Source organism: Thyridium curvatum, assembly GCF_004353045.1.
Source record: "Thyridium curvatum strain D216 chromosome Unknown NODE_12_length_601061_cov_81.036774, whole genome shotgun sequence".
Taxonomy (NCBI): Eukaryota; Fungi; Ascomycota; class Sordariomycetes; order Thyridiales; family Thyridiaceae; genus Thyridium; species Thyridium curvatum.
In genome coordinates this window covers 326,068-347,806 of record NW_022156767.1, presented here as the reverse complement: position 1 = coordinate 347,806, position 21,739 = coordinate 326,068, and the positions used below count along the sequence as shown (strand labels likewise).

Sequence of the window (21,739 nt, the reverse complement as noted above, 5' to 3'; positions counted from 1 at the left end):
AATGTCGAGAGACTGCCGCCGTGTTGTCATCACAACTCATGCAAAGCGGATCCACTGAAAGCCTGATCCTTACCTAATTAGGAATGCCGCAGGCAGTGAAGCGACGGCAGGTTTGAGTGGGCCAGGATGACGAGGCCGTTCTGTGGTGGTCCTCGACGCCACCAGGGCGCACACCAAGTCAGGTGAGAGTCCAGCGAGTACTTACCGACGGGATGACACGCCTCGGCCGGTAAGGCTGCCGGCGGGCCGAAGGCAATACTCTTGTTCGTGGTAGACATCAAACGATCATTAGTCACCTCATGAGTTGCAACAGTCGCATACCAATTGACAAGACCGGAATGGAGCTCATAAGACGATCTCGAATAGTGATCATAATGAGCAGCTGCTATCCTTTTGATCAAATATGAGCCTGGTCAAGCGTCTCAATTAAAGGAAACCCTTTGCATTACGATAACAGGACAGCAAGATGAGCAGCACAAGCCTTGTGCCAACACCACCTCCGGAGAGCGGCTCTTACAGTCGTGTCTCTCCTGCTCAGGCGGCAGCCGATGCCATCCCGTTACTGGTAGACGATACCTATCATGTCTTCCATTTGACTACTCCTCCCTTCACCAGGCACCATCCGCCTCGCCTTCGGTCGACCTGGTGGCGCATGCGCTCCAAGAACTTGGTCGACTGGACACGTGACGCCGAGCCCAGCATCAAGCCTAGCGATGACAAGACGGCCCCCGATGCGGACGGAGCATGGACAGGCGCCGCTGTGCTTGGGCCGGACGGTACCATGAACATCTTCTACACGGGCTACAATCTGTCAGATAACGGCAAGCAGGTCATCCTACGGGCGAAATCATCAGACCGTCACGGAACCAAATTTCAGTACCCGGGGTATGAGATAACGTTCAACGGTGACGGCAGGTCAAAGCTCGAGCACATTGACTTCCGAGACCCTTATATATTCTACAACGAGACCGAAAAGCAGTACTGGATGATCATCGCCTCGAGATTAGCAGAGGGCCCGCACTGGAGCCGCGGCTGCATCGCCCTGCTCAGGTCCACGGACCTGGATACGTGGACCTTTGCGTCGGAGCCCCTGTATTCCCCCAACGACATGTTCTGCCCTGAGTGCCCGGAGCTGTTCAGCCTGCCGAACGGCAAATGGTACCTGCTCTACTCGCGGTTCCACGCCCCCAACTCCGGAACGGTATACCGCATCGCGGATTCCCCGTACGGACCCTTCCGCATCCCCCGCGATGGCTCGCACGGCCGGCTGGACGGTCGCAGGTGGTATGCTGCCAAGTCGTGCCCCAAGGCTGGGGATCCCAGCAAGCGGATCTACTTTGGTTGGACGGGCGATTACGTCGACGAGGAGGGCAAGTGGCTCTGGGGCGGCGATCTTGGGACGCCGCGAGAGGTCTGTGCGGACGAGAATGGATACCTGCGCGTCGAGCCCGCCGCCGGCATCGAGCAGCTTTTCAATGAGACCTCTCAGGCTGTACCATCCAAGGTAGTCCGGTCTGAGGTTTCGCTTTCGGCTGTTGGGTCAACAAAGGCCGCTTTCCCGGACCTGGGCGCCGCGGAGACGGAGGATCTCCTTCTCCATTTCGATGTCGCCAAGTGTGACGCGCATGCCTTTGGCGTCCTCTTGCAGGTCGACGCGGACGAGAAGGCCCATCGCCTGCAGTTTACACCGAGCGTCGGCGACAGATATAACGTTGCTCTACTGACAAACTTCCCACCACTCGATGACTTCTGGGCCGATCAGTATGGTCTCCATCTACTCCGACCTGTTGATGGACCCGAGATCGTGCGTCACGAAGGTGTGAGCCTATCCGGAGGTGTGACCCTGATCCTCAGAAGCCAGTTGATCGAGGTGTTCTGCGGAGGACGGTCCATCAGCTTCCGCTTGCCTCTCCCGGTTGCGCCGGTGACGAAGGATGCCAATTCTGAGACCCGCCGTCTCGGTTGGTTCGTCGAGGATGGCGATGTAGACCTCTCCAATGTCTCGATAAGACACGGTGGCATTCTGTGGAGAACAGACTCTTGAGATAGACTCCGATTATACACAGCTTATACAATGTTAGATTACCGTACTCTAGCCACCTCCCATCGTGTGTCCCATCAGTAAAGCATTCGGCTCCAGCTGTGCTGCGCTTAGTAAATCGAATGCGCCGGTAACGCCGTGGGCAAGGTCCCAGTCCCCAAAGTCTGTGTACTCGAAGGCTTCGGTAACGTAGTTGGCCATCATGGGACTGACTGTATCGTCTAGAGGCTCGTTCAGGTTCACGGCGAGCGCATGCTCGAGGCCTCGTAGGATGGCGCCCTCGAGCCGGTTGACCGCGTACCGCATTGGCTCGCTGCTCTTGCTCATCATTCGCAGGTTCCACAGGTAGGAGTTGAGTGTCTCCTGCCAGAAGCTCCGCTCCTGGGAAGAGAGGGAGCTGACCAGCAGCAGAGTCGTAAAAGATCCGACGAGTGCGAAGAGATAGGGAGAAGCTGTTGCGGTATAAGCCAAAACATGCCGAAAACTGAGCAGTAGGATGGTCCATACTGAAATACCAAAATGCCTCCAGCTGATCTGGCCGTAGACTTAAAGCAAAGCTGATCGCATTCTGTGCGGTCTGGAGGGCAAGCTGTCGAATACTGGCGAGCAGCTGGTCGTCGTTACAGCGTGGTGGCAACGCTGTAGATCTAATGAGCCGACGCAGGATAGCGATCACTACTCCATAGTACGAGAAATGGAGATAGCCTAGACCAATATCATTTTCACTTTTCTCTGTGTGATAACGGAAAGATGGACATACCATGAAATGACAACTTCCTCTGGTAGGTGATGTTCATCTGCAGGGAAGAAGGTATGCTCTGATACCATTCCTGCAGGCGGTCCAACAGCGGCTGTGCGCGCTGATAAAGCAAGACAGCGTCTTGGTCAAAGGCAGTCCTTGCGGTATAAAAAGAGGAAAGCACAGCGGATAGGATCTGTGTTAGCTGTACCATCATCATGAACTGGACCTTGCCCGTAGCACTGATGGACCGTCGTTCTTCATCAGCCACCGAGTTGTCGCAGTCCACAAAGTCTGAGTGGGACAGCTCTTGGACACTCCAGTCATCGTGGTGGATGTGCACGGGGCGACCATAGGCCAGAGCTGTCCACCTGTCCTGCATGTAGAGTGCCCAGCTCAACCTCTTTCTAATGTTTCGCTCCCACGACGGGATGGACCAGTTTGTGGCATCAAGATGCAGGCCTAGGCATTGGCCGATCGCTAGGGCCTGGCAGGTCAACCCCCAGGCGTATGTGTGATCAGGGTTCAGAGGGTCTTCTGGTTGACACTGCAGAAGTATGAGGATGGCCTGAATAGACGACAGCTTCGGCCGGTGATACGAGGACGAGATGGACTCATGCAAGAGCTTCCTGAGCAGAATGGAGTCAGGCATGCTCCGGATGGAAAGCTCAGGATCATATGACCACCAGCGTAGTGCAGACAGATAAACGGCACCCAGCACTGCCGGCTCAATATGGCGATATGATCGGTTGTAGTTCAGCATGAAGAACTCCTTGTGTAGTAAGGGATAGCACGGCTGGACGTGTCTCCAAAACAGCTCCACTAGACTTGGGCCATTGGGGCGCACACACGACTCGATGGCGTCAACTTGGTGATGAACAGCGTCGTACTCAAGAGCCTTCTGGTCTGACACCATGTGGAAGGTCAGAGGATAGTCCACAAGGCCAGCATCCCGCTCCAGCACACGCCGAATGGCGTGAGTCTCGAGGCCGAATTCTTGAGTAAAGGGGTCATAAGGTCGGTGACGCTAAGCAGTCAGCTACACTGCGCTCCCAGTGACGCAGAAGGCACATCGCCTACCATTAGTATAGGTTCCATATCGCTTCCAAGTCCGTACAGCTCTGCAAAGCGAGAGTGTGCTAGCCCCAACGTCGAGGCGTCGGGTGTGAAATCCGACACAGCAGACGCCGGGCTTTCATGCTCCGGCTGGACATCACTCCCGGTACGGGCGGGACCCTGGCTGTCCCCGGTGGTTCGCCGTGGCTGTTCAGGGGACATGTCTCCTTGAACTGAGGCACGCTCTGCCAGCTGTACCAAAGGCGCCGACTGGCCAGTTCGAGTAGGTGTCGTGTCAGACTGCGGCAGACGGTCTGGCGGCTTCTGCTGAAAGGTGCAAGCTGAGCCGCGCAGCTCGCAGTGGACACACTTGCCGTCTCTCTCCTTGCCGGCGATGCACCGAGTTTTCCTCTTTCGGCACGCATCACACGGTCTAAGACTCCGTTTTGGACGCTTTCTGCGACCGAACTGGTAATCCGAGGGCGTCAAGACCTCCATGGTGATGTATTTTGAAGGATGGCGAGGTTGCATTTCTTCGATCAACACTGACTGCTCCACCAGATTAGCACACTCCCTTTTGTAGCGGAGGGTAGTGGGGAAACGGTGGGTCTGATGACCTGAGACATGAGCAGGGCCCATGCTCCAGCGACTCTCATTGTTGGTGCAGACATCAAACTAAATCAAAAGAGAAGAGGAATGAATGTTTTTCTACAAAGATGTAGAATCCAAATAAAAAGGAGTTTCAAAACATAGAAGTTGAAACGAAGGAAATATCAAGGGGGTACAAGCCAAGGCAGATGGCAAAAAATGATTTCGTCCAGGCTCGAACTGGAGACCTTCAGTGTGTTAGACTGATGTGATAACCAACTACACCACGAAACCTTGTTGAATGCCGATAGTGCAATTCCAATCCCAAGTGGGCCAAACAAGCGGACCCGAGTGTTGAATCGCATGTACTTCTGAACCACTTTTTCCATCAAGTTATTTAGTAGGCTACAACTGAGCTTCATCCTTCATCCAGTTTATGTTAGACTTCTTCTCCCACTCTATTCATTGAGTGATTGTGAATTCTATAATCTGTCTCTCTATTGTCTGCATGCAGTCCATCTCCTCATTCTCTGCCTTAAGCTCCATTGCCCTCTCCTTGTACTTCTTGTCATTCAACACTGCCTCCACACCGGCCCTTATTTGTTCAGCGCCGGGTGCCACCGACTTCAAGTCCCATGCGTAGCCCGCGTAGACTGCCCTCATTGTCACCTCCTTCTTGTCGAGCACCTCCCCTGCTAGCACTGCGGGTACTCCGTTAGTCACCGCGTGGCTTGTCGACCCGTAGCCTGCGTTGCACACAAAGACGTCGGCATGCGGTAATATTCGATCGTAGGCCAGAAAGTCCGCGCAGCGCACATTATCAGGCACATCGACACCCTCTCCCAGTGTAGCCCCTCTTATCCCGAGGGTAACGATAATCAACATATCGTCTCGGCCCCTGAACGCCTCCATCGTCGGCACAATCAGCTGGCCATAGTCGACTTCAGCTGTGCCTTGAGAAACGAAGACGACATGTCGATCTTCCCTTCCTGCACTGTCTAGAACGTCACCCCACCAGCCCGGCGCTTCAAAGTCGGCTCCTGACACCTTGGGTGGGAGACAGCCTGCGAATCGCAGATTTGAAGGCATGTCGGACAGTGGGTACTCCATACTTGCGCTGCACATCTGAAAGCACACATCGGGTGCGGTATACCACGAGCGGAAAGGATGGCCCTCGGGTGTTGTTGTGCAGCCGGCAGCGCGTAAAGCACGCTCTGCCGCGTCGAAGAGTGGCCGCCAGGGGCCTTGGTCGGCGAGTTTGTGAAGCTCTTTGTTGCGAAGTCGACAGGCCTCTGAGGTGTCGAACGGTAGACCCATGGAAAAGGGTGCCGTATCAAAACTGGGGTAGGAAATGTTGACAGCCCCAATACCGATAGTCTTGGGGAAAGAGGAGAAGCCTCTCGGGACAGGTCGGCCAAATGCAAAAGGGAGAACGTTCATGCTGCAGAGCTCATGAATGATGATTATTTGGCGAGATGGATTTCGCTCCTTGACCTTGACCAGCGTATCTTCGAGAAGCTGGGTTCGAACAGGTAACGTGTTGTAGAGAAAGTTTGTCAGACCATGAACGAAGAGCGGCACTCGTAAATCTGTGATGGCTCGCCCGGCTGCCATGGCGGCTTCTGGGTCAGGAACTGGGTCGAGCATGGAGGGAACCACGCTGAAGTCTGCGCCCATAGAGAGTATGTCCGCTTCAAACTGTGCTCCCGCGTGAAAGTAGACGGAATATCCCCGCTTGATCATGGAAGATGCTATGGTAATCAGAGGATACGTATGCCCTTCACCAGGCATGGCGGTAAAGAATAGCAATGGTTTCGCATCTTCTTGATGACACTCATCTGCGGGGGTAGGGTGTTCCATGTTCAATACTGATTTTGGTAGAGAATTGGTGAAAAACCGTGGTGTTACTGCTCGTGCCCATCACCACTGAGCTTGTTTCGTGACTTCAATCGTGTTGCTCCCATTCGCATATGTGGATTAGAGCGCTGCAGTAAATGCGTACCTGTTGAAGTGTTTGCATTAGGTCATATACCAAGAACTAATCAGCACGTGGGTGATGTAACGTTACTGCTGACTTCTAAGGATACGCACATTGAATAGGCCAAGTTTGTTCATTTCAAATGCTGAAGTCCTCGTAGGTCTCTATAATATGTCCTACGCTTGTACTCATTTGTAAACTCTTCCCTCAATGGGAATTATCGAGTTGATAAGGATATGTTCCTCAGGGTGTGTATAACGGACTTCTGCGATGACAGTACAAGTGGCGTCAGAAGAAGACAAATGGGGAGAGAAAAGCTAAATCTAAGTAGACACCATGTGTCAAACACGCGACTCTTCAGTCAATCTTGCTTGACTTTATAAACCAGAATGAGATTTCTTGAATGCTCAGCTACTAAAATTTCAACTCTGTCTATGTATCAAATTCAACTCTCTACATGAAATTCGTCAAGGCAGTTTGTTCATGTTCTTCTTGTGGACCTCCTCTTTGTGTTCTATGCCTGCACTAGACCCCTCGCCTCTTCATCGCTCTCTTGAAGATCCTCGCAAAGTCCGCCATATGCTGCGTGTTTAGCATCTTGGCATGGATACCCGGGCAGTCCCAGAATACAGTCTCGGTGCGACTGAAGTCTGTCCATTTGCCCAGCTTGTTCTCTCGCCAGTCCTTGCGCCCATCAGCCGCATACGTCGGAGGGTCTGCCACGAAGACATCGAGGTTCTCGACCTTGCCAATGGGCTCGTACTCTTCCACATTAACCCTAAAGTTCTCGGCAATGTCGCTGATAAGCTCGAGCTTCGCGTCATCGATGGCGAGCGCCACGGCGCGCTCCTTGTCGCCGATCTCCAAAATGTAGGCGAGAGCTTCAGCCCGGGTGCCCATGGCGTGGAGCTTGGGAGTGATATCGACCATGGTCGGCTCATCGATAAGCTCTAGAAAGAAGGCAATATGCAGCAGGACATCAACCCAGTCCAGGCCCTTGATGTAGCGCCTGATGTGCGGCGGGTAGTCAATGCTGGCGAGGAACTTGACCTCTTGGCCCTGCGCCTCGAGCACCTTGCCAACCTCGTACGCGAGGGTCGAGCCCAGGGAGTAGCCGGCGATGGCGTACGGGCCTTCGGGCTGCGTCTTCCTGATGTGCTCAGCATACGTGTCGGCTGTCTCCTTGATGGAGGTGAAGAGGCGCTCGTTCGGGTTATAGCCGCGAGTGCGGATGGCATAGACCGGTCTCGTGGAGAAGTGGGCGGCAAGGGCAATGAAGACGAGGATGTCGCCTGATCCTGGATGAATGCAGAAGAGCGGCGTCTTCGAGCCCTGACGCTGTAGAGGCACGATAGGGTCGTAAACGATGGGCTTTGATAGCAGCGAGTCAATGGCGGCAGAAATAGCAGCAACAGTTGGCCTGAATCCAATTAGCATCATATCGTATCGTGATCAAACATCGATGGGATTGAGCCTACTCAGTAAGGAGAATTGATATTGGAATGTCGACGGGGGCGTTGAGCGTCTTTTGCAGCAGCGACTTCAGAGTGATTAGGTTGAATGAATCTACCCCGAGCTCAAAGATAGACGCCTTCATGCTTATCTGCTCTCCCGTGATATTGAGTAACCCGGCCAGAACATCCTGCACCGCCTTCTCAGTTTCGGTCTGTGCTTCTTGCCATATACTTGCACGGTGGCGTTCGAGTGCGGCAGCGTCCTCAGCTTGAAGGGCATCATACTCTCCCTTCTCAAATGCAGCACGGACCTTGGTCCGTGAAATCTTGCCCAGAGAGGACTTCTCCAGCAGCTGTATAGGCAAGGGGATGAGATAATCAGGCTTCTTGCCGCAAATGTGCGACACAGTCTTGGAGATGGCAGTTGCAGTCTCGAAACGCAAAGCATCGTCCTCAGCAGGATAGTTGGGTGAGTAGACAACACATATGTCTTCTGTGGCAGAGTTGGGTGCTCTGTGGGGAAAAGCAACAGTGAAGGACGGGACGACGCCGGAGATTCCCTCCTCTTCGATGGCGGTCTCAATCTCAGTCGAGCTCCACTTCACGCCATTAACAATAATCGTGTCCTTGCTGCGGCCTGTGAGGTTGAGACTTCCCCGGTCGTCGATATATGCCAAATCTCCAGTCGCAAACCAGCCATCCTCAGTGAAAGCTGCCTGTGTGGCCTCAGGATTGTTGAAGTAGTGATCGAACAGTACGGGCCCGAAAACTTGCAAGTGTCCAGCCTCGCCTGATTTGGCAGGCCCGGTCTCGTCGAGCTTCATGATGCGCATTTCCAAGCCGGGAATACAAGTCCCGAGGTTGGCAAACTCTAGGCTCCTTGCGAGATCGCTCGAGGGGCAGGCCTTGGAATAGATAGAGCCCGCACATGTCTCTGTCATGCCAAATCCGGGTCGAATGGCTTCGTCTTGCAGCCCAAAGCGACCAAATTCTTTAGTCAAGGCATCACAGGTTGCAACGACGTTTGATTCGCCACCCGAAATGAAGGCGCGAAGGTGCGATAGGTCCGCGTTGAAGGAGGGACCCGCAGAAATGAGACCATCTAAGACCTTGGTAAGGAAGAAGTTGGGTGCAAAGGTGTAGACGACCTTGTGGGCATCTAGCAGCCGCACGAAGTTCAGAGGGTCCTGAAGCATCTCCGAGGCTGGTACGTGAACCTGGTCACTGCTCAGGCTCATCGCATGCAAATGAATCTCGGTCAAGCTCGCAACATGATCCAATCCAATCCAGTTCAGGAAGACATCTCCATTCTTGGTTCCGTGATGCTCACTTTTGCCTTGGACGGCGGCAAGCAGCTGGCCATGTCGAAGAGGCACTGCTTTAGCATTCCCAGTCGACCCAGAGGTGAGCATAAGCACAGCAGTTTCGTCCTTGCTCTTGACCACTGCGGAACTCTCTGCGACATCATGGCCATTGACCACGGCCAGAGACTCAACGGCATGCAGTGATAGTTCCTCCACTCCAAGGAACTCCGGGATCAAATTTGTTGTAGTCAGAACGACGGGTTGGTTCAGCAGAGTCTGGAGATGTAGCAAGTGTTTCTTCCGTTGTACAGGGTCTGCGACGAAAGGGGTTGAGATCGCCGGAAGAAAGCCTCCGAGCGTACATGCCCAGAACCAGACGATATTTTCATACTGGCTATCGAAATGGAGAAGGATAATAGACTGCTGGGAGATTCCGTTGATGCTGTGGAGGAGTCGCGACTTCTTCTTAGCCTCTTCTAGAAGCTGAGCATAGGAAAGGCGGAGCGGTATATGGGGTACCGTCCCGGGCGTGTAGTATACTAGGCCGGCATCTGTTGCAGCAGCCCGGGCCAGAAGCTGTGAGAGGTTTTGGACCAAGTCGGCCGGAGAGTCATCAATGGAGATCTTAGTGGCTTTGTGGGAGACCGGGACCAGGTCGGGCACCGGCTCGGGCGAATCTTCCAACTTGTGAGGTGCCATTGTGAAGGATGGCTGTGCTGAGAAAGGAGCACTATGCAATCAAGTAAAACAGTTGGCTTTTCTCATAGGTCTCTATTAAGAGGCAGATATCTAGTTATCTATCTGGGCAGGAATACTGATATACGCATCGAAATCTCCGAGACCTCCAAGTCTCCTCCTCCTTTACCCTGGAGAGTATCCTGGACCGTACCGCCACTACCTACTACTAAGATGTCCGCATCGGCATTATCCTCATCAGGAGGTGATAGGGTTCTTCTTGCCACTGTGATTGTAAACGAGCATTGGCTTAGACATATGCATCAGAGAAGTGGACCTGAGTTGTATCAATGTCCAATGCCAGGCTGCTGATACACTATGTCACCTAAGTACATTCTCATTCCCTACAGCGAATGCGGAAACGTTGCAATGCGGGGACCGCGCCGTAAGTTTATGTGGGCCGTGCCGGCTCCGGTGTGTGATAAGACTGACGTGAGATAGTATCTCGGGCCTATGACGATACTCTCCGGAACAGAAGCCGAGGTGGGCATGCTCGGATCACATCTGGATGTTGGCTTTCTTGAGTGGTGACGCACCCACCATAAGGACACAGAGTCTGACTCTGACATCAAGCCCTTGATCATGACGAGAGGCGGTTTTCGATTGGTCAATGGATGGGGCACAAACTATTCAACGCGCGGCTTCTGCCCTTGGTGTGATAGCAAGAAACGAGACACGTCTCCTCTGAAGGTTGGCTCGTATGTACCCTTAACCGCCAGCTTCGCCGCACCTGTGCTTACACCTCACAAATGCTACCGCAAGCAAGCTGGAGCCAATCATTGCCCTTGCATCACCGCGATTCGGAAACGCGGGGCATCGTACTTTTACCTCCAGGCGACATGTCGATCCACAAAAGGATCAACCACCCTGTCAACGGACAACATTTCGGAAGGCAAGTTGGGGTTGCAAGGTAGCAGCAGTGCATGGGAAGGTCTACACGAAACATTCCAACCGAGTGACAGACGAACTTTATCAAACGACATTCAGTATAGAAAGAAGCTTGCCATTGTTACACCCGTCACGACTTAGCCACAAGATTTGAGCAATGTGCAGTTGATGATATGAGGAGTATGTTGGTAGCAGCGAAAGTCGAATGTCTCCTAAACGCTGCATGCTTCTTCATGAATCTTCGGGTCCAGACGTATCACCTTCCTGAAGGAGTCAGCAACTTTACCTTGACTGTAATAGGGTTCCAAGAGGCTTGGGCTTACACCATGACCCGCCCAGGGGGAGATCCAAGTCTCCACTGGAGACGAATTTTCGGTGTGCTGGTGTCAATAAGATCCAAGAGGAGCTACTATGATCCTTCTCGTACGAATCTGGCGTCGATATTTTGTGAGCAGGTAACATTAACTATGTCTTAGAAATTGTGACTTGATAATATGACAACTCGCCCCTGACTTCTGTCGGATAGTCGTCCTATGTGGCTTGCTCATCGCCTGTACACCAACCCTCATCGGCATCAAGTCAGAGGACAGACTTTGAAACTCGTTGTGCCTATCATATCGACTCGGCTATCATGACTGCACCATACTCACCGCCTGAAGGTCTCACAGTGATCGCTGACCCGGATACGCGATCCGACGCTGAAATAATCTCCGCCCTGACGGTTAATCAACCCGTCACAAGCGACAAAAATGTCTGGGCCTTCTGGCACTCCGGTTGGGATGGCCTGCGTCCCTGGTGCCAACGGAATGTCATCAACTGGGCCCGACGGCTCGGTCCGCAGTGGACCGTCCGCGTGCTTGATGATGTTGCCGGTTCCGAAAATCATCTTTCCAGATTCGTTCCAGAGTCCTACTTTCCCCATGCCTTGAATACCAGAACAATGGTCGCCCCGCCCCAGCACGTCTCAGATCTGCTGAGATTGCCCCTGTTGTATATCCACGGGGGAGTGTGGATGGATACAGGGATGCTGCTGCTCCGGCACTTAGACGACATCTGCTGGCGTGCCATTGAAGATCCGTCCAACCCTTACGAGATGGCCGGTATCCTTATGCCGCTCCGTGCCGAGGCAGGGACCATGCTGAACGGTTTTATTGCGACCAAGCGGAAGAACCGGATGGTGAAGGCATGGCATGACGTGTACTGCAAGCTCTGGGAAGGCAAGACATCTGCAGAGGGGTTTCACAAGGACCCTCTCTTGGCTCATCTACCGCCGTTTGAAGTGCAGATTGATAAGCTCAACTGTCCGCCTCTTCTCATCCCAGACAACGCGCTCGGTGATTATCTTGCGCACTTTGTGGCGTTTGAGCGTCTTCATCACCTACAAGACCCCAACGACGGCTTCGATGGTGCAGACTATTTCGCCAACAAGATTCTTCTCCTCAGAGCCGAGGACCATCTGTACTACGCGCAACGAATCACGGGATGGGACGGACGAAAGCAATACAACATGCTGACAACGAAGGTCTGCGGAGCCGGTACCACTGCAGACAAATACGCCGAAGCAAAAGGCTTCGTAGATGACGTGTTGCGTAACAGCGTCATGATGAAGCTGAGCCACGGTCCTCCCTGTGGTCTGGAGAATCTGGCTTCGATCTGGGATGAAGAGGAACACAAGGATGATGATATTATTGAGAACACTTTTGCTGATTATCTACGACATGGTAGTGTCTGTTGGCAGCCAGCGGCACCAGTTGAGCCTGTTCGGCTGCCAAGACACAAGACTGTGTATACTGCTGGTATTTTGGAGCCGATAACTGTAAAGGCTTAAGCCTATCCTACTTCACGATAGCGATAATTCACGCGATTGGTGGCATCGGAATACGCAGCGACTTCCTGTCTCGAAACACACACGCGCACTTCGCACTAGTCACTGCAGCAGCAAGACGAGACCTGCATCGCGCAGTATGCAATCTCACTTCCAACAGTGGATTGTCACCCTCATTGCAAGGGCAGTAGAGATTAAGGTTGTACACGCCGCGTACTAATCCCTACGAGTGGGCTCCATCCCGGCGCTTGTCAGCCGTTTTGGACGATCTCTGTCAGCAAGCAGCGGGAAGGGCGAATCCTTCCAGATGAGATCAAGGTTGTGTACGAGGTTTCTGGCCAAGCTGGTCCTGGCCCGCATAGCCCTGTACCTATCTAGGAAGGTCGGGCTTTACGTATTCTCGCCGCAGAACTCGATCTCCAGTTACCACTTACGACACGCGCTAGTTCTTGTCAACAATGCAACGTTCCTCTGCGTCGCCAGTCTTGTCGTAATTGTAAGCTTACTCCTGCTGCGTGCTTATGCTCCATCTGTCGATCACAGAGATAGAGAAACAGAGTGAGGGTCCAATTGAACATGTAACTGGTTGTTACCATCGGACACCAAGCACCTCCTAGCCTCTGTAGAGAGAGCTCCAAATAGCCTTTAGCCATACAAAGTTCAAATATCTATATGTCTAGGAAAAGGTGTATTGGACACGCAATTGGAAAGACAGTGAGTTCGTTCAATTGAACGCGTCCACGATGGCCTCACTCAGCTTCGCGGCCATCCCGCACCCATATCTCGTGCTCCCTCTTCTTATTGTCTTTCTCAGTTTCACAGCCTACGTCAAGCTCTTCTCACGGCCGGCGCTGCACCCCAAAGCACCGCCGCTGACTCATGGGGTCTACCCGGTCTTCGGAGCCGTCAAGTTCTTCACGCGACGGTGGGAATTCTTCCGCGATGCAGCGCGCACCTCCCCGACCGGCAACTTTAGCTTCTTCGTCGGCCGCAAGCCGGTGGTCGGCCTGACGTCGGAGGCCTCGCGGCAGGTCTTTTTCGACAACCGCCACTTTGGCTTCGCGGAGGGCTATGGCGGCCTCGCCGAGGGGTTCTCGGTGCTGTTTGGCCCCTCCGCGGGCGCCAGGAAAGCGGCCAAGAAGCTCGAGCAGGAGCTGGCGGCGGCCGGCGGGGACGAGAAGGCGCGGCAGGAGGCCCAGGAGAAGATGGACTTTTCCAAGTTCTTCAACAGCCGCATGGTGCGCGTCCTGAGGACGGACGCTATGCAGCGGAACCTGCCCAAGCTCATCGGCGATGTGCGGGCGCGGTTGAAGGACCTGGCGGTTGCCATCCCCAACCAGGGCTTCAAAGACGAGGCGGTGGTGGATCCGTTTGACAACATCTTCAAGATTGCGTTCCAGCTTACCATCCGGTCCGTCGGGTGCGGAGACATTGCTGATGATCTGGAGCTGATGGGGAAGATGATGCACTGGTATCATTTGGTGGATAGTCTGACGTCGCCGACGGCGGTGATGTATCCGTGGATCCCGACATGGGGCATGTTTAAGAGGACCGTTGCTGGTATGCGGCTCTTCGAAATCGTGAAGAAGATCGGCGATGAGAGGTTGCGGACTGGTAAGCGAGGCGCGGATGCGATGCAGATTATGATGGACCAGGGTGATGACATGGGAAACATTGTTGGCGTAAGTGAACTGTCTTCCGAAAATGAGATCAGGACCACTAAAATACAATCTAGTTTGTCGTCTCCGGACTTTTGGCTGGTACCATAAACTCAGGCGTGAACGCCTCTTGGATTCTTGTGTTCCTCTCTCTGCACCCGGAATGGATGACCAAGGTTCGGTCTGAGGTCCAAGAGGCCATCCGAACGAGTGCCACTACCACAGACCCCAACGCCACTATGGTCGAGAAGCTGGCGTCGGTGCCGCTTGAGGCCTGGGAGTCCGACTTCCCGACCATCGAGGTGTGTCTGAGAGAATGCATTCGGCTTACGGCAACTGGGGCCACCTTCCGTCGCAACATCAGCGGCCACGATATCCAAGTCGGTGACGAAGTTGTTCCCAAAGATGCTTATGTAGCTTATCCCTTCAACGACACTCATCAAGACCCCAATATCTACCCCAACCCTACCAAATGGGATCCTGGTCGTTACTCTGAGGACAGAGCCGAGGACAAGAAGAAGCAATACGCGTACCTTGGCTGGGGAGTTGGGCGACACCCATGCTGTAAGCTCTCGATCTCTTTCCCGCATGCTCTTCGATACTAACCTGTCTCCAGTGGGTATGCGCTTTGCCAAGCTCGAGCAGTATCTCATCGTTGCCTTCTTTACCACCGTGTTCGACTACATAGCGTGTGACGCCAATGGCAACCCAATCACCACTCCGACTCCAATCGACCTGAACGCCTTCTCAGCTCGCCGGCCCGAACCCCGTGTGTACCTCAAGTACAAACTCAAAGAGGCAATCTGATGAGCCCTGTCGTAGAAAAAGGCATCGCAGCATTGACTTGCCCCTGTAGGCATTATCTGTAATGTGAGGAGGCGGGGAACTAGAATCAACAAAAGGATCGTATCAAAAAATACAAATGAAAATAATGTCCTGTCAACGTCAAATTATGTCTTGGATTGATACTGGAAATAGATCTGTGTGCATTATAACAACAGTCTATTCCATCTCACCTAACAAGTGCAAGAATTTACTTGGTATGACCTCGCGAACTGCAGCCGCCTCTCGTCCTGGAGACTCGCCGATCCACCAGACCTCGCGTGCATTCGAAGCAAGCGAGAAGTAGTGAGCCAATATAATCAGAGCACGGGGCCTTCTTTCTTCGACACAGTCCAGGAGCCTCTCCGGAACTAGGCCCGCAAAGGACATGATGATTCGGCACAGCACCATTGGATGTTCGCGCGAGCGGACGGCATTCTGGATAGATCGAATGTGTCGAAGAGCCTTAGGGTATACATGTAGCAAATCCGATTCGATATCCTGAGGAGTGTCTCCTTCAAGTTGAGTTTGATCCTCCAGAATCTTGGAGAAAGGACCGATGTCAGCCTGGCTGATTGATTCGGAAACTCCTGACGACGAAGTAAAAGTTCTGACGATGATCATGGCGCTGGCGTCGGGGTCGTCCTTGATGTGTTCCCATGCTGCTTGGAACACAACGCGGACGCCTCGAGCGATTCGCAGGTCAGAGACTGGAGGCTCATATGGATCGAGGGGCCGACCATGCAAGGCAGCAAATGTGTCCACCATCAGGATGATGGACGCGAAACAGGCCGCATCAGCGGTCTCTTTTCGCAGTCCAGTCAGTCCCTGACGGTGCGCTCGGAGCGTAGCGTCTAGATAATGATCACGACAGCGTATAAGCTCTGGGTCCTCGCATCCCGTTGATATCATATGGAGTGCGGACAATGCAAGAAGGCCGTACATCAGCGGCTCATAATCGACCGCTAATGGAGGGACCTGCACCGACCAGCAGTCTTTGACGCTTGGTATGTGGCTTCCAGGCAGTGTATGGCTTGTAGCAACTGTGAAATGGTGAAACAGCTTGAATTCCCAAGAGAAAGGACGTAGGTGGTGCTCGGTAGAGAGTCGTGGCGAGGCCGGTGAGCCAGTATGCGATGTTGACCACGACGTCGACCGAGCGGCTACGTGGACATCGAAGCCTGGAGAGAGTGGCTCTTCAAGACTGGGAGTAGCGGCTACGGGGGGGCGCCCTCTATCGTAAATGCAAGGTACGTTATGCCGATCACAATTGTTCTATATAAGGTGATGTCAGTTGTCTCTGCCGCATAACAGCAGAGGTCCCCAGGTACGTACACAGACTGGATGGCTCTCATCGCACTGATCCGAGGGTCCATTGTTAGCGAAGTTCCAAAAGGGGTACGATATGCTGCCTATAGCAATAAAAGGGGTCTACCTTAACACGCCGAGCTCGGCATCGAGCACACCCGTTGCGAGACTTCTTATGGTAAAGACGAGGTGGCCGTACGTGTCTATTGGCTCCGACTGCGCCATCCATGACGACGAGGCGAAACAGGGGACTCGGGTGGCACTCCTAGCCGCCGATGGGTTGGAACCCCGGCAATGAGCTCGTTGAAAGTTACTGTTTCAGGAGAGAAGAGGGGAAAGAGGACCCTGCAAGGAAAATGAAGCTTTGTGAGTGTCGCGCAGTTGGGTGGTAGTCTCGAGGTAGTGTCGCCGTTGATCATCGGAATGTGGGTCATATGTCAGCATCGAACAGGGATCCTCGGTCTCGTTCATTAGCGTCGCTCAGCGTGGCTAATGATGGTTAGTGGCAGCCCTGCAAGTGGATAGCTCTTCAATGTTCTGAGGGAACTCTGATTTCGGTGCATTCCACTACCGGATCCGAAGTACCGGAGATCCATGCAGGCATATGGCCAACCCCGAGATGTCTGGCACGGCGTGTCATGGTTTAGTACATGTTCAATAAAAAATGGACCAGCCACGCGTATCCAGAGGCCGCCTTCGGTCCTCGAACACGTGTAAAGCCCGAGTCTTGGCTTCTCTGCCATCTGCTCAAGTCGTGCTTCTTTACTTCTCAGTTAGCAGTAGTTGTCCATCGATTACCACAAGATTCTTCCTCACAACGAGAGATATTGAAGCCGTTCTAGCTAGCAGTACAGTCCTACCATGCGGATTCTCCTCCTTGTCGTTGCCTCACTGACGGCCATTATCCTCAAGTCTAAAGACAAGTCCAAGGCCAAGCGGCGGCAGAAGGACGACTACCCCGACGAACCAAGATTCCAAGGATACGATAGTGCCCTAGAACAACCTCCTCAGGTCCCGAGACACAAGCCGGAATATCACGAATCACCACCCCCCTACCGTGCTCAAGCATGACGAACCCTCTCGCGACGGCCGAGCTGGCCATCTACGCAGTTCTCGCTCTGCCAGTCTTGTTCGTACTCGTCCGACATGGCCTGCCTGGCTTGCCCGGCTGGATCTATCTGTTTGCCTTCTGCACACTTCGAATCGTTGGTGGCGCCTTGTCGATGAATCCGGGATCAACATCTGGCAATATCATCTCCAACATTGGGCTGTCGCCTCTTCTACTGGCCGTATCTGGGGTTCTACATGAAGGGTTCGTCTTGACAAGATCCTGAGTCGAGATTAAGGTCTAAAATGTCGTAGGAGAACGTATAGGATAGCTCATACCAAGGCTCAACTCGAGTGGATCCTGGTCCTTTTCTTTCACATCATCGTTGTAGGAGGGATAGCCTTACTCGGCGTCGGATCCTCGGCCCTTCAGAGCGCTACCCCTAAATCAAGCGACATACAACTGGTCGAGGCGGGAATCGCCATATTGACTGTCTCATGGGTGATCCTCTGCGTATGGACCACCTTGTCTATCTTGATGAGGAATGACGTTCCTCCAAGCGAGACTCAACGTCTTGGAACGAAGGTACTTCCTGCCCTCTCCCTATTTCAGAGTTGACTCGTCGTTCTGATCGCTCTCTTCGATTCTTAGATGGTATTTTGCGTTCTGTTCGCCCTGCCTTTCATCGGGATTCGAGTTCTCTACAGCCTGGTAGCCCTGTGCACTCGCAAGAGCTACCTCAACCCCGTCACCGGGTCGATCACGATTCGAGTTCTTCTCGGCTTCTTACCAGAACTCATCCCGACGATCATGTTTATTGCGGTAGGTATCGCGACTCAGAACATTCGGAAGGTATCAGGGGAGAAGAGAGACAATGGCGAGTTCCGTCAGAGTAGCGAGGAAATTGGTGTTTGAACACGACAGATGGATCTAAGCTCGTTCCACTGAACCAAGGCTCGGCATTGCCACAACTGTACTTCCATTGATTGATTCACTTATTGGCGCTGCTACAAGAGCGAAGTTGGGGGGTTCCATCTAGATGTAAGCCTTGGCAGGATTGGGCGAGACTGGACGTCTCCAAGCAAGATTCGAGGCTGCCTACTGCAGAATCAACAGGATTTACGCCCCATTGCATTCTCAACACTCATTCCTGTGCTAAAGTATATCATTACATCTATCCAAAATACCTAACTTGGCGATCAAGACATACCGAAATACGTCATCTGGTTGACCTTTGTGCCAAAGATGGCCTTTCGCAGCGGGCCCTCGAAAAGGTCGCGGATCTGGTCCATGCTATACCCGGCGTTGATGGCGAGCTGCAACATGATGCGGGCCTGGTCGCCGCCGACATAACTTGAGAAGATGCTGTCGTCTGTTAGTGACAGGGCATTGATCATTATTGGGTGCCATCAACGCGGAGGAGAACGTACACAGAGCCCGGGTACGGGTCGGGCATGCCGGAGCCTGTGACGGGGCGAGGCACGGCGATGGTGGGGATGCCCTTCTTGTACAGCTCGTCCGCTGCCTTGTTGGCGGCGGGACTAAGCTGCGCGGCGCCCGGGCCGAGGATGACGAGGCCCCTGAGCAAGAAGTCAGTAGCCACACTAGTCAAAGACAGGCTTCTGAAGAGGTCCTTACTTTGCGCCATTCGCCACAGCAGCGTACATCAGGGTGCTATCGAAGCCCTCTATTCATCGTCAGCATGTCACTTATAAATCCCCTCGCCAGGTTGAGTTAACAATGAGACTGCCACTTACGGTGAAGCCAGAGGGTCAGCACAGCAGGCAAGACGGTGGTGTTGGTGACGTCAAAGGTCGGGCGGCCGGTGGGATAGGCCGGGTCGAAGTAGTAGAAGGGCTGGCCGCCCAGGAAGGCACCGAGGTTGCCCTGCTCCAGGGCCTTGAAGGTGTCGGGGGTGTTGGCGTTGGTCTTGGACGAGTAGAAGATGGAGCTGATGCGGTCGTTGAAGACGATGAGTCCACCGCGGTCACGAGAGGCGGGAGAAGCTGCTGCCGCCACAGCCTGGTAGAAGTTGGAGCGGCCGTCGGGCGAGACGTAGGTGTCGGGCCGCATGCTGCCCGTGGCGATGAAGGGCTTGGAGCAGTTGAAGGTCAGGTCCACGCCAAAGGCCTAGGGGGTAGATGTTGTCAGCATGTCCTGCGAAACCAAGTCCTAGCAGGTCACATACGGTCTCCTCCAGAGTGTTGGTGCCGTGGAACATGATGGCTCCAGCAATGTCAGACCCCTCGGAGCAGAGCTGGCGGTTTGCATACTGGCTGATGTTCAGGTAGAGCGACGAATTGAGACCGGAAGATCCTCCCGTGGCCGGAAACTTCACGACGGCTAGCTGTGCGACATCGAGCACTTCGGACACATTGCCGATGAGCTGCTGGGGTGTTGGGCCGACGCCACGGCCGTACTTGATGTTGTCCAGTCGACTGTAGTTGGAGGCAGACAGGATGGTACCGCCCGCGCTGTAGATTCTGCAATGGCCGTATGAATACCAGTTGCCCAATGAACACAGGAAGGACGATGTTTGTTGGACTTACACGACCTTGGGCAATGTGGGATCTTTTGAGATCCACTCAAGGCCATCGTTCGCGGAGCAGCGCGATGCCAAGGCAAGTGTATAAAAGGCGGTGGTCAGACCAGCCTTGGAGAAGATGTTGGGAAACATTGCGGAAGAGGTGGTTCAAGATCGTCGTCTACAGGGAATGCAGGTCTAGCTTCTGATGTGCAGGGCCGGACCTGGGCGAAGATGGGAACTTGATGTCGTCTTATACACACACAAGACAGACCCCACGGGCGCGGGGCGCATCATTCTGCTGACAAGATGCCATGCGTCAAGTTGCATCTGCCAAGCTTCTCTATCTATGAGTTTACCACTCTGTTGGGACTTATCATGGCCCGTTCGACAGCGAAGCGTTCGCCAAGCCGAGTCTCCATGCGATATTTGACTCCGTCGGGTGAGGCCACAAAGCCCAGAAATCTTGGCATCGCCGAATGGCCCGCTTCTTGTCGGTTAACGAGCACCGAGAACTGCGTGAACCGGGAAAGATGATGATAAAGCAGGTGTTAATGGGCATTGTCAATCGACTTGTCAGCGAGATCTTATCTTTGCCAGCGGTGAAAATGCCGCGGGCATTGCCTCTTTGGGAAGGGAAGCTAGCCCGAGTCATCGGAGGCCTTATCGCGGACTGGAGCCAGTCGAACAATCAAGCATCGCCAAGAGCGGCGATCGAGGACAATGCGGGGTGGTTGGGAAATGTCGGGCGATAAGAAGAAGAGGGCCGATCCAACATACCTACAATTCTGCATTTGCCGGCTCACCGTAGCCTACTTGGAGAACATTGGCATTGGCCCAATCTGTTTGATGTTTGCGCCTCGAATAAAAGAAGCCGGGACTCCCGCCAGGTCTCACCTGGCAGCTGGCACGTGGATTCTCCCCAGGCGGCGGCTAGGCTCGTTCGGGCGCAAGAGACCGCCATTGGTCGGGCCTCGGTATTCAATCTCTCCGCGGCCTTCTTTTGCCACTGATTGATCAAGCAACCCGACGCATCAAAGTTTGCAGAATGCTCCCGAAAGCATCGGCCTGCTCGTCAGCTGGACAAGAGCGGAAGGCGGACTTGATAGAGGCAAATTTGGTACAGAATTTGCATCCGCATCAGCTTAGGTAACCCTGGGCCTAGTACAAACCGCGCGCAGCCCGGGCCTCGGCCTGCGGACATGTCGGCTTGGCCGGGACTCCGTGACCGCCGGGTCAACCCGCTCAGTGACCCAAGCTTCCGGGACAGTCCATGAACGACAATGGGGCTGCACATTGAGGATGATCCCAAGTAGCTGGCAAACCTTTCCCCCTCTATATCGAACCCGCCTAATGGCAATGGAAACTCTAGGGAATATTGCATTCCTTGAAACTAACTCCTGGGCCTCGTCCAGAACAAGACCGGTCGAGCCGGATGGTTTATAATGGCGATATCTATAGCCTCAGCCCAGTTGACACTACAACAAGGCAGCAACATGGTCACAGTGATTGCCATCAGCATCAGGTTCGCTCTGATGTATCCGGTGGTTGACTCGCCTTGAACAACGAGAATATAAAAAGAAACCTCAATGAAAGCCTCCATGATGCAGATCCATGTCTTCAACTGCTACATATGGCAAGCCCTATTCCGTTCTGAATATAGTGCTGGTTTGTCCTGTTCTTAGCTCGACTGTTCAACTCGGGTGAACTGTGCGCGCTGACTCGCCGTCTCGTCCCGTTGCAGACAAGCCAGATATTGAGTCCTATCCGC

At 53.6% G+C, this 21,739-nt stretch overlaps 9 protein-coding genes across 9 annotated transcripts; 4 read left to right on the top strand and 5 right to left on the bottom strand.

Annotated features, from left to right (window-relative positions):
* Positions 1-466: 466 nt before the first annotated feature.
* On the top strand, positions 467-2,044 carry E0L32_002921 (uncharacterized protein; the record flags this gene model as incomplete). Its single annotated transcript, XM_031137164.1, has 1 exon — positions 467-2,044. The coding sequence occupies one exon, from the start codon at positions 467-469 to the stop codon at positions 2,042-2,044; it is 1,578 nt and encodes a 525-aa protein (XP_030999531.1).
* A 48-nt stretch (positions 2,045-2,092) lies between these two features.
* E0L32_002920 (uncharacterized protein) lies at positions 2,093-4,334 on the bottom strand (the record flags this gene model as incomplete). The annotated part of the gene is made up of 4 exons (XM_031137163.1): positions 2,093-2,493; positions 2,549-2,746; positions 2,802-3,807; positions 3,861-4,334. The coding sequence occupies 4 exons, from the start codon at positions 4,332-4,334 to the stop codon at positions 2,093-2,095; spliced, it is 2,079 nt and encodes a 692-aa protein (XP_030999530.1).
* A 552-nt stretch (positions 4,335-4,886) lies between these two features.
* Positions 4,887-6,284, bottom strand: E0L32_002919 (uncharacterized protein; the record flags this gene model as incomplete). Its single annotated transcript, XM_031137161.1, has 1 exon — positions 4,887-6,284. The coding sequence occupies one exon, from the start codon at positions 6,282-6,284 to the stop codon at positions 4,887-4,889; it is 1,398 nt and encodes a 465-aa protein (XP_030999529.1).
* Positions 6,285-6,927: 643 nt separating this feature from the next.
* E0L32_002918 (uncharacterized protein) lies at positions 6,928-9,859 on the bottom strand (the record flags this gene model as incomplete). The annotated part of the gene is made up of 2 exons (XM_031137160.1): positions 6,928-7,822; positions 7,881-9,859. The coding sequence occupies 2 exons, from the start codon at positions 9,857-9,859 to the stop codon at positions 6,928-6,930; spliced, it is 2,874 nt and encodes a 957-aa protein (XP_030999528.1).
* Positions 9,860-11,414: 1,555 nt separating this feature from the next.
* Positions 11,415-12,611, top strand: E0L32_002917 (uncharacterized protein; the record flags this gene model as incomplete). Its single annotated transcript, XM_031137159.1, has 1 exon — positions 11,415-12,611. The coding sequence occupies one exon, from the start codon at positions 11,415-11,417 to the stop codon at positions 12,609-12,611; it is 1,197 nt and encodes a 398-aa protein (XP_030999527.1).
* Positions 12,612-13,351: 740 nt separating this feature from the next.
* E0L32_002916 (uncharacterized protein) lies at positions 13,352-15,073 on the top strand (the record flags this gene model as incomplete). Its single annotated transcript, XM_031137158.1, has 3 exons — positions 13,352-14,290; positions 14,344-14,830; positions 14,883-15,073. The coding sequence occupies 3 exons, from the start codon at positions 13,352-13,354 to the stop codon at positions 15,071-15,073; spliced, it is 1,617 nt and encodes a 538-aa protein (XP_030999526.1).
* Positions 15,074-15,268: 195 nt separating this feature from the next.
* E0L32_002915 (uncharacterized protein) lies at positions 15,269-16,464 on the bottom strand (the record flags this gene model as incomplete). Its single annotated transcript, XM_031137157.1, has 2 exons — positions 15,269-16,322; positions 16,424-16,464. The coding sequence occupies 2 exons, from the start codon at positions 16,462-16,464 to the stop codon at positions 15,269-15,271; spliced, it is 1,095 nt and encodes a 364-aa protein (XP_030999525.1).
* A 999-nt stretch (positions 16,465-17,463) lies between these two features.
* Positions 17,464-18,359, top strand: E0L32_002914 (uncharacterized protein; the record flags this gene model as incomplete). Its single annotated transcript, XM_031137156.1, has 3 exons — positions 17,464-17,708; positions 17,759-18,029; positions 18,096-18,359. The coding sequence occupies 3 exons, from the start codon at positions 17,464-17,466 to the stop codon at positions 18,357-18,359; spliced, it is 780 nt and encodes a 259-aa protein (XP_030999524.1).
* A 229-nt stretch (positions 18,360-18,588) lies between these two features.
* On the bottom strand, positions 18,589-20,121 carry E0L32_002913 (uncharacterized protein; the record flags this gene model as incomplete). The annotated part of the gene is made up of 7 exons (XM_031137155.1): positions 18,589-18,599; positions 18,655-18,809; positions 18,875-19,024; positions 19,083-19,131; positions 19,202-19,574; positions 19,633-19,927; positions 19,994-20,121. 7 exons carry the CDS (start codon positions 20,119-20,121, stop codon positions 18,589-18,591), a joined length of 1,161 nt encoding a protein of 386 aa, XP_030999523.1.
* Between the last annotated feature and the right edge of the window lie 1,618 nt (positions 20,122-21,739).